This window comes from Toxotes jaculatrix, chromosome 17, assembly GCF_017976425.1.
Source record: "Toxotes jaculatrix isolate fToxJac2 chromosome 17, fToxJac2.pri, whole genome shotgun sequence".
In the NCBI taxonomy this organism is placed as follows: Eukaryota; Metazoa; Chordata; class Actinopteri; family Toxotidae; genus Toxotes; species Toxotes jaculatrix.
In genome coordinates, this window is record NC_054410.1 from 11952267 (window position 1) to 11963756 (window position 11490).

The 11490-nt window shown below is 39.6% G+C and overlaps 1 protein-coding gene across 1 annotated transcript; it reads left to right on the forward strand.

Annotated features, from left to right (window-relative positions):
• The first annotated feature begins 1117 nt into the window (after nt 1-1117).
• On the forward strand, nt 1118-8944 carry ivd (isovaleryl-CoA dehydrogenase). The gene is made up of 12 exons (XM_041061337.1): nt 1118-1375; nt 2270-2359; nt 2536-2587; nt 2774-2943; nt 3044-3137; nt 4823-4953; nt 5124-5220; nt 5406-5499; nt 5967-6048; nt 6217-6321; nt 6724-6796; nt 7662-8944. The coding sequence occupies exons 1-12, from the start codon at nt 1244-1246 to the stop codon at nt 7793-7795; spliced, it is 1254 nt and encodes a 417-aa protein (XP_040917271.1). The 5' UTR covers nt 1118-1243; the 3' UTR covers nt 7796-8944.
• The last annotated feature ends 2546 nt before the right edge of the window (nt 8945-11490 follow it).

Below are 11490 nucleotides of genomic sequence, written 5' to 3' on the forward strand. Positions count from 1 at the left end.
AGTTACAGTCATTGTGGCGACTAAGAAAGTATGAAAAGAACAAAGTTAATATTTGTTTCAGTGTTATTTCAAACATTCTGAAACATTTATCAGCATATGTTTACAGGTATGTGTGGAAACTGGGATGCCTGAACATTCATTGTAACTCTTACTGAAGGTGAGATAGTGGCATGTAAATAGGTCCATGCTCTCATGCACATAGTGTGTTACTGTTGAAATGACTACAAAAATGTTTGAGAGTTTCAGCTTCTTAGCCACAAATCATGTGAAGGACAAAGGCTACAATTTTGTTGAGTGTGTGCCATACAGTTTCAGATTATGGATTCATTTCTCTATCATTGCAGACAGCTATTGATTTTAATTCACTTGAAATATGACATGTGTAATATGAAAATAAATTAGCAGACTGTGAGACTCGCTTGAGTTGTGTAATCCATCAAGTCTGTGTTATATTTTTCAGGGTTATATTGTTGAGTGGTCATGCAGTTTATGCATAGACTAATCTGCACAGCATTATAAAGTAGACTTACATGTCAAGTGAATGGGCTAAAACATGCTAAACCAGTGGCCTGGTCCTTTAAAGAAATCTTGTTGTAACAGAGGGAGTGGTCGTACTACTTAAAGAATTTTAAGTTTAGCCAAAAAAAAAAAAAAAAAGAGCACTACCAACACAACTACCATGGAAAAATGTCGACCACTTTAGACATGGTTTTGTCCAAACTGAAACGCAAAATTAACATCACATTTACACTTTTTTGATTGCCACATCTGTATTCCGTTTGGTAATTTTGTCTCAGTTAATACTGATAGGCGTCAATACTAGGCTGTAAAAGTAGATACGTGCTGTAACGAATGAGGTTAAATAATGTTAGCAGCTAATTTTTCCCAGGGCCTCTGTAGCCGTTTAATTTGGCGATGCATTTAGAGATATAAGTATAGTGTATATCTCCAATTTTGTAAGACATGTTGGTCTAATTGTTTTCAACTGTCTGTTCGCTGAGCTACTAATGTGCACTCCAGTCCAATGGGTGGCGCTAATGAGCTACTTTGCTCATTAGCGCCAGAAAAAGAAGAGGAAACGTCTGCGTGGATCACGTCTATGGTACCGGGAAATAGTGGCAGAGTGAGACCTCCTGCATTCTCTCCACTAAAGGGCAGCGAGCCCTGGGGTCTAACAGTTATCCAGCGTGTCAGCTTTTGCTTTGTTTCCCTCTCTTTACCGCCCGCTTTCCAAGAAACCACCATGTTTGCCGTCAGAAACGCACTCCGCCTCGGCTCCAGGTTATCCATCCCCGCGGTGGCGAGGAGAGGATGCGCCGGAGCTGCCATCCCGGTGGACGATGTGGTGAACGGGCTCACCGACGAGCAGATACAGGTTAGCCACATCGGCTAGCTAACGAGCAACACAAGGTTCACCTGTCTGTGCAGATAAGACGCTGGAGGTAGAAACAGCCCAAGATGAGTCACATGAAACAAACATAAAGTACAGGAAAGTTTAATGAGTTTGACGGACGGTTACTTAAGGACGCAGTGCTCATGACGTGATGACATAACGTTAGCTAAGAGTCCCTGATAAGAAGACCTTGGTAGTAGCCGACCTAGCTAACTACCTAGAAAACACAGTTGCCGTACTCGACATCTATCTAATGTTAGTGTGAATTAGTTTTTGTTTGCTCTTATCTAACTACTGAAGCAAGTGGAACTAATAATTTCTTCCGGGGCCAGGGTCAAAAGCTTCAACAGCTTGAATTAGCAGTGTTACCTACAGCTACAACGGCTAGCGTTGCTGGACAGGTAATGAGGGATGAAAGGTCCATCTAAACATACTTTACAGTTAAGGTTTATTAATTCAAAATGAGGTGACAGGGGTCAGTGGTATGTTGGCACCACCTTCAGGAGACTGGACACGGGCTGGGAGGAGGGCAGGGGGTGGGGCTCATGGGAAGGATTTGATTGGTTGAACGTGGCTGCCCTCCAATTCTGGTCGTTTGAGAAGCTGGAAATACCTGTAATGTGAGTTAACAGGTTTCTCTATGATTGTGAAATAGCTTAATCCATCTGTAACTCAGACAACTCCCCCACATATCTATTGATCTATCTATATACCTAATCCTATATAACTAAGAGCCATCTCAGTCTGCTTTTCTGTTAAATGAAGGGAGAGGATGGGAACTAATGCCAGAATCTGCTCATTTTTCAGTGCTTTTAATGAAGTAGTGACATGTGTGACTTAGTTTAGTCTGTTGCTTTTCATGTGTCTTTTGAACAGCTCAGACAGACGGTACGTAAATTCTGTGCAGAGAAGCTTGCACCTTATGCTGACGAGATCGACAAGACGAATGAATTTCGTGGAATGCGGGTGAGTTGAAAGACTCTATTGTATGCATATGTGTAGTTCCCTGATTGGGTTGCACAGTTCAGGAAATGCCTGCTGTATCTCATAAAGAGTTATGTATCATATCCAAGTTTAGATTTCCCATGAAACATGGAGCAGGATTTCAGTATTGGTCATTTTTTGCATTATCTCTCTTCCAGGATTTTTGGAAAGAGATGGGGGAGATGGGGCTCCTTGGAATCACTGCTCCAGGTATGATAGCTTAAGGAAAACACTGTAATTCTACAGTATATGTAGAAGTAGTTGCAGTATAGTTATCTATAGGGAGCTGGTATATTATTATTATTATTTTTTTTTTTTTTTTAAATCAATGATTCAGTAAGAAGCTTGCTCATAATAGGTGTTTTAAAATGAATTTACACTGTACATCTCTTTCAGTGGAATATGGGGGCACAGGATTGGGCTACCTAGATCATGTCATTGTGATGGAGGAAATGTCACGGGTGTCAGCAGCCATTGCTCTCAGTTATGGAGCCCACTCTAACCTTTGTGTCAACCAGATGGTACGCCACGCAAACGAAAAGCAGAAGGAGAAGTACATGCCAAAGGTCAGAACCAAAACAGCTCAGATTGTTGGAAAAAGCCTAAAACAAAAAAAAGAAAGTTGGTTAAATCCTTTACTCTCCTCTGGGTCTTTCCTGTTGTCAGTTAATGACAGGAGAGCACGTCGGAGCTCTGGCCATGAGTGAGCCCAATGCCGGTTCAGATGTCGTATCCATGAAACTGAGAGCCAAGAAGAAAGGTAGGACACCAAAAACTGTGAATCCTCTGCATAAGTGCTACACGCTTAAATGATTAAACAGTGTGCTTCATTCTACAGAAGTGGTGAACATATCTTTATTCACATGCAGGCATGTGTATAGAAATGTCAACTGAAATTTATTAACTTACCATTTGATAGTGCTCTGGTTTTTGTGCTGCTAATTAAAATCATCAATTTTGCATTTCTTGGGGATTGTACTGAGTCATGGTTTGACAAAAACACTGCTGGCATTTAGCCCTTTCACACTGAATATTACATTTGGCCAAGTGAGTCTGACTCAGCAGTGTTGCATGTGTACTGCATGAACAGACTGCCACTGTGGATGTACATAAAGAGACCTGAAGTGTTCTTTTTAGTCAAGATAGCAGCAAAGCTAAAAGTTAGTCACTCTGTTTATAGCTTAGTCCTGTGAGGCCCACAGAGTGTTACAGATTTAACCTTCACCTCATGTCACATCATGAAATGAGGTGCATCTCCTTGAAATAAACTTTCATTCTAGAGGAGGATTCACACATTGAGCAAGTCTTTGGGCTGCACCTTGATGCATAGATAAGTACCAGCTTTGGCTGATTCTAATCAGTTGAGATCAGCAATTTGTATGTTCTCCAGAAAATCAGACTCAGTGATTCCCACATACTGCTGCGCTCAGTGGAAAGAGTGGGCTGAGCGTGAGCCAAAATACCAGCGAAGGACAAAAATGGCCCAGAACCAATGAAAACAATGTATGCAAATATACAGACATGAATTTCAAATTACCTCTAAACAGGAAAAGTGTGAATAAATTTAAGGAAACAAGATGCAAAGAGAGAAGGCAGACAAACGGCACTGGTAGGCTACAGAAGACAAAGAGGTTGTCAGTATGTGGAGGCCTTCATGTTTCTCAAAGACCATCATCAAAAAACAAAGAAACTGTGAAGTCACATGTTGATGGTGCACACATTCAGAAAATATGAAAATACACTGCAGCTGTTTTGTGCCTTCACATTGAATGAGTGTATCACCTTGAGTCAAAGCCGGAGACACACAAGGAGGTGGACGTGATCGAGATGTCAGAGTGAAATCAGCTGCAGGGTTTGATCCCTGGTGGCTGTACCTTACCTTATGCTTTGTAAATACTGATTTTGAAGCTATTGTTGATTATAAGGTTAATGGTAGAGCGGTGGTGTGTGTTTTATCTGTGCAAGATTAACCAGAGAGACTGAGATGTTTCCAGGATGAAACAGTTTATTGTTAAGCTCTCTGCAAATGTGATAACCTAAAATTCTTTATGAGAAGGTACCTATTAAATACACAAAATCACAGGGTTGCGCCCAGGCGTTCTCTCTTAAACCAATGAGTAACATTTGTATGTTTGTTCTCATGCAAAATTATGGTGTACGAGATCCAGACAAGTGCTTCTTAAATCTGCTGTTTAACTCTTTTGACTTTGTATTTTGCTGCCCAGTTAGCTCAGTTGGTAGCGCACGAGACTCTATCTCTCGGGATTGTGGGTTTGAGCCCCACTCTGGGCAGCACTGCCTCCCATGGGCCCACCACCCGTGGGAGGTGTTGTAAGACTTTGGTGCATTGTGGACTGGGTGGCAGTCACCCCCACGACCTGGGCCTGGACCCAGATAAGCAGCAGATGATGACATGACGTTGTATTTTTTTTTTTCTTTTTACAGGTGACTACTATGTTCTGAATGGCAACAAGTTCTGGATCACAAATGGGCCAGATGCCGATGTCCTTATTGTTTATGCCAAGACAGATCCTGAGGCCCATCAAAGAGGCATCACAGCTTTCATTGTTGAAAAGGTAAATCCAGGCAAGCACAGACGTACTGTTCTCTGCCTCTGGTTTTATTTTCAGTGCATAGGATGTGATGGGTTTTTATGTTTTGCTCTGTTCTGAGGATCAGGGAAGCAACATGAATCACAGCAATTTAAAAAGTGTCTTTTGGGCTTATATGTATGTGCATTTTGTAGGGAATGCCGGGATTCTCTACGGCACAGAAGCTCGACAAACTCGGCATGAGGGGATCAAACACCTGCGAGCTGATCTTTGAAGACTGCAAAATCCCAGGTGTGTGTTGAAGCTCTCACGCTGCCATATGTTGATTTGTGTAAAACACTAGAATCCATAGATCAGTTTTTATTTAGGCTCATTTCTTTGCACGTGTGTTGTGTGATCCTTGTGCAGCCTGACTCTGTTTCTGAGACACTGCTGTTTAATTTGTTTTGATCAAACTTTTTTCCTGTTTGCTGCAGAGGAAAACATCCTCGGCCCGTTGAACAAAGGTGTTTATGTGATGATGAGCGGCTTAGATCTGGAGAGGCTGGTGCTCGCATCTGGACCTCTTGGGTAAGCTCATACCAGAACACATAAAATATAATATGTTGGGGTTAATTTCTTTGTTCTCACTCATATTAATTAACCAAAGTAATTGCTTGTTAATCTGACCTTTAGTTTTGAATAATAGTGACTCATAACTCTGCCTCAGGTTTTTCTCAGGAAACAATTTGAATGTAAACACCGTGTCTGCCAGCTAAACATTGTGGGTTTGAGTGCAGTCAGAAAACCTAGTGACACATTTAGTTAGCACATGTGTGTAGCTTATATTTACCTACTTGAAGCAGTGTTCACATTTTATTGAAGCCATTAGTTGCTGAACAAACTCATACCTCTGGCATTAAGAAGCCATTTAGCACAACAAGTCAAAGAACACACCATGGCAGACATCATTTACTTTTTTGTTTTTGGAATCTTGTAAATAACGAGTTGCTATTAAATATTCTAACAAATGAGTCTTTAACATTATTACTTTGCAGCATCATGCAGGCAGTTCTAGACTTTGCCATTCCCTACCTACATGTCAGAGAAGCTTTCGGACAGAAGATTGGACACTTTCAGGTTTGGCCTCCAGCCTTCACTTTATTCATGTATAAAGTACAATTTTTAAACAAATTTAAGCTTCATAACAGACACGTGCTTGGGTTTGAAGGTGGCAGCATAGAATTTAAAAGTTTAGAATAACTTGAGTGAAACTGGCCTAATGTGTCACGTTCATCCGTTCGACAGCTGATGCAAGGCAAGATGGCTGACATGTACACCAGACTGAGCTCTTGTCGGCAGTATGTGTACAATGTTGCCCGGGCTTGTGACAAAGGACACTTCAGTGCAATGGTGAGAGGATTTTTAATCACTCATCTACTCCAGTTTTTTTTCTAATAGAAACCTCTATTTTAAATATTGCATCACTGATAGTAAAATATATAACATGCTGAAATGATCTAAACTGATTTCCCTGAATAGTGTTAAACTGATTATAATCCCAGATAAAAATCTGAAGACTTGTGGAAACATTTATGTCATGTCATAGTGTCAGATGGTGGTTAGACATGTTTTGTTTTTATGTTGTAGTAAAATGTTGTTAAGCTTATTCTGTCTTGCATGAAATTGCATCAGGCTTACCTTGATTAAACCAAAGAAGGATTGAAAGATTGATTCTTTTGTAGAACTCTTTGCATAAGACAAAGGTATTTCCCCCTCCCCTGCACCCAGCGACAGTGCTGCTTTGTGTTGCAGGATTGTGCTGGAGTGATCCTGTATTGTGCTGAGAACGCCACTCAGGTTGCTTTGGATGGCATTCAGTGTTTGGGTAAGTGCCATGAAACTGAATGGTTCAGATGAAAAGTGAACCTTAAACTGTCATGGATGAGTAAAAGAAACATCAGTTTCAGATTATAATGAATTTGCAACTGTCAGTCCAGTTTATAGACAGAAATGGAGGCACAAATTGAGTTTTAGAATGAGCCTATGAATTGGTCAGTGTGATAACTCTGTCCTTTAATTCTGAATTGAGTCTTGTTACTGCTGTGAATGGCAGTGGTTTGATGTTAGCATCGTTGTCAGCCACCTGGGAGCAGGAGCCCTACAGGAGCAGCTAATTTGGTTAATAAATAGAACCCTGAGCAGCCGATCGCTGCAGTGTGGATACGAGAAAGGAGGTTTGTTTGACTACATAGTGTGAACATGGAGAGAACAGCCTCTTTTGAAACTTATAGAATAATAGAGGAGACGTGCGAATATAGTGTGTACAGTACTGATGGATAAAAACCAAGATATATAAGCTTCATGTTAATGAGAATAGTTGTCTCATGTACATTGATTTCTAGACTAATTTAGATATTTTCTTAAAAAATTGTATGAAAATTCATATACTGTGGTTAATTACGTTAATGTAGTGATATATTTTCAGCACTATATATGTAGATGAATTTGACTTTTGTTAAAGTCTGTTTTGCTAGTAAAATTATATTTCCGAGATAAAATACACAGTGGTTATCATGGCCTTGCATGCCGATATACATATTGTAGCCATGCAAAAAGAGTAGAATTGATGAGGATATTGCCGTACGTGCACCCTAAAGCAACCCAGTGGGACATTTTGTATGTCGTGCAAACAAATTTAGAGTTTGATACCTTGACGCAGTTCCTTTAACCTGTGTGTCACTTGTCAATAGGTGGCAACGGCTACATCAACGACTACCCTATGGGGCGATTTCTACGTGATGCAAAGCTGTATGAAATCGGCGCGGGCACAAGTGAAATTCGCCGGCTCATCATTGGACGATCCTTCAACGCCATGTACAAATAAGCTGAACAGAGAAATGGCGACCGCTGCAGACTGAATGAATGGTTCGCCGTGGATGAACACAGTCACTCACACCCAGGGCCTTATACTGAAGAGTTGTTGCTGCTGTAAGGATGTTGTGGGTTTTCATAATCAGTGTCATCTGGTGTTTTAATTCATAAACAGTATACACATGAAATCACACAGAGCTGACAGGGATGTCACAAAGCTAACTGACAACAGACAAAACAAATTAAATGTTGATTTAAGAATGATTTGAGGTGGCCTTTATGCCATTTAGCCTTTTTTTATATTAGGCTAACTTTAGTCCCAGTTACTTAATAACCACTGAAATGCCAATGCAACAGTCTAAAACATTGACTTTATAATTATTGAGCCTTATAAACAGGCAGCAAAGATTTTCCTCTTATGTGATGAAATTGAATTTGGAAATCTTTGACATGGTTGTGTATCAGTTTTTTGTTTTTCTTGTATTTTACAGTTTATTTAGGCCCCACCACAACTAAATGTAAATTGATCCGCGTCGTCTTTAACACTCCGAGCTCCAAAACCTCTGCTGCAGAGATCTCAAGGGTTGCAAGAACAAATTGTATTATGACTACTGTATCATTTCTTGTGTAAGGAAAATGGCAAATAGATGCCAGGGGCTTATTGTTGCTGCAGGACACTTTGGCAGGTCACTGTTGATGGGATAAAATGTGACAACACCCACTAATGACTTTCTCTAACAGTCATCATCACTACATTTGTAGGAAAAATAAGTCTCATGATTTTACTCTTATCTCTCTCTTTAAACGCGTGGAGTTTTTGTATTTAACTCGGCTGTAAATTAAATCTTCATAAACTCCCTTTCATGATTTCAGCGCAAACTGAAATGTTTCTGATGATTGAGTGAGAACAGCTGATGTCTGTGATTCCCCTGTTGAATTAGCATTAGAAACCCTCTTTGTTCATTTTTGGGAGCAAGCATATTTAGCTGTTGTACACTGTGTAAATCAGTCCCACTGGAGAGTCCCTCTGTAAGATTTGTTTGTCTTGTCCTCACTACAGGATTTCGATTTAATTATCTGTATGTAGCTGTACAGTATGAAAATGTATGACAAATACTAGTTTTGTTTGCAATAAATAAAAATGAAACATTTTTTAATTCTGCACTGCAGTTTTTGTCAGTTCCCATGTACTCCCTAAAGGATTAAAATCCATTACTGTTTTTGTGAGTTGTGGAAGTGCAATACTAAAACGCTGTACCAGCTTTTATCCCCCCTCATCAGATACAGGCCACATTTAGTATGCCCTAATTACAGCAACATACCAAACTGCAAAATAGCCAAAAGTCTAAGCCAAAATGTTGGACAAATTTAAAAAAAAAATTACTAGATAAACAGGTGAAGGATCTCAAAAGTTTCTGCAGTACAATTTGTCTGTACCAAATTTAATGAATACCCAGCCAACAGCTGTTGAGACATCTATCTCAAAACTACACATTTGAACCTCACGGTGGTTCTTGGAAAGTAAAGTCAGGATTGCCAAAGTCATTAGGATTCAACATCTGGGAACCACAAATGTCTGCAAAATTTCATGAAGATCCATCTAGACACTGAGATATATCACAGGATAAGTGAAAACATTGCTGCTACCATGGCTAAAAACAGTTTAATTGCCCTGAAACTGTGCAAGAAGATAAATGTCTGTTGTGAAATGACAAATAATGCAATTGAAGATGAACTGTTTCTTCTAATTTTCTGAGAAACTGAGCCTCTTTAAAGGCACAGAGCTTCTTTGCAAAGCTTTTTGTTTTCACAGAAACCCTTGTTTCTGGGCAGAGCTCACTCAGTCTGTGTAGAAAACAAACAAAAATTAACCTAAAACTTACAAAATAACTTTTTTAAAAAGTTTGAGGAAGTCTTATTTTAAAACATTGTTGTCTATGAATACTCTGTGATTCCCACACTCTCTCATCCCTCTCTCACTAACCTGCTGCTCAAACGTCTCTGTCCATCACCTGTTAAGATGATGGATCCTCGGCTTATTGCCTCCAATCCATCTACTGTTGTTTCATCTCTGTCACATACTGTGACGCAGGCTGATTGATGTGCATGGTTAGACTTTGATACCGCTCCGCTGTGTGATAAAAAGACTGTGCTGAGCTGAGGGATTAACAGTATTCTGAGTTTGTTGTTTTATTTCTCAACCCTCCAGTGGAGATGAAAGAGTGGCATTTCAGATCTGGAGACGCTCATCAGCTCTCTGCCAAAAGATGTAAAAGACACTATGTCTTCTCTCTTGACTGTAATCCGAGATGACTGTGCTTGTCCTGAAATGCGGGTGTATGTATGGTTCAGATGTATCCTATCATAATTTTTTTTAAAAAGAGAAAGACACTGTAAACATAACATACATGTTTCTATAGTCCCTCTGTATCCACTGAACATAGAGCTCATTGTTTCTAGGAAAGCCAGAGGGGAGACAGTAGTTCAGACAATGATTGAACTATCCCACTACATTTGAATAATACATGGGAGTTCTGTTTCAGGGCGGGTTTTCCCTTTGCAGGAAATAAGTCTGGTTTAAACAATCATATCTCTACCACACGGAGCTAACTGCTTAAGCTGACTGTAAAAGAAATGTTGTTATTAAGAAATTAGATTCAGACTTTTATACTGGGAAAATGTAGCCTCATATAAATCCAACCCTAAGCCTTTACATTTGTTATTGTAATAGTACATGTATTATTATGACAGTGACATTAATGAAAGCTGAAAGAAATAACCAAGCCTTAAATCGAGCCCTAAATTCGATCAATCAACATCCAAGCAAAGAGGTTTAAAACGATTTAACAGACATTTCCCTTCTTTTTACCTCTTCACTTCCTTGACACTGACCTCAAGCAAAATGTCAAATATATCTGTTAACACTTCACAAGACCTCAGATGTTCTCGCAGATAGTCAATCAAACTATTTCTGTCAGTTTCCTCTCCTGAAATGGCAGGTGGCCCATTCTATCATCCACAACACAATGACAAGAAGAAGGATGATAGTTGAGTGCAGAGATGATCATGCACCTGTGGCACAGCAGTCAGTTTGTGTATGTCAAAAAAAGAATAGGTCTAATTTTACACTAAAACATACAACTAAAGGGTTTCTAAGTTGTCATCAACCACTTTCTAAAGGGCGGCTCATTTATTTAATGTGCACAGATCAGTGATAAGTGATTATAATGTGAACTTAAAAGCACTTCTAAGTTTCCAGGTAGTGAGTCCACATCTTAGAGAGGGAAGCTGCTGCGTGACCTCTGTCAGCGGACTGTGCTTTGACTTTCTGGCTGTGGGCTCTTTATTAAGCAGGAAGGAAACCTCCCTTTAGGAGAAAGGCGAAAACGGAACGTCTTATTTTCAAGTGCATCAAGTCTGAAGTTAATGTACTGAAGTTAATGTACTGTAATGTAAATTTAGTACCACTTTGTAATAAGACATCACAGGTTTTCAAGTTGTAAGTAAAGGCTTTATTTGGGTTTGACCACTTGCTTGGAACAATGTACATTTATCAATTTAACATGATTTGAATAAGCTTACTTCACTGCAGATTCCATGGATTTAACTCTTTTATTAAAGAATTATTAGCATGTATAAATACAGACCTGATAGCTTGTTATTAAGTGAAAAACCCACTTTAATATTGAATTACCAACGTTGTCTACA

Bases quoted from the DNA above. Each gene is read 5' to 3' on its own strand.
- ivd (XM_041061337.1), top strand. From the start codon at position 1,244: ATGTTTGCCGTCAGAAACGCACTCCGCCTCGGCTCCAGGTTATCCATC. The intron at 2,360-2,535 runs GTGAGTTGAAAG...TCTCTCTTCCAG, and splicing joins ATGAATTTCGTGGAATGCGG to GATTTTTGGAAAGAGATGGG. The intron at 4,954-5,123 runs GTAAATCCAGGC...TGCATTTTGTAG, and splicing joins CAGCTTTCATTGTTGAAAAG to GGAATGCCGGGATTCTCTAC.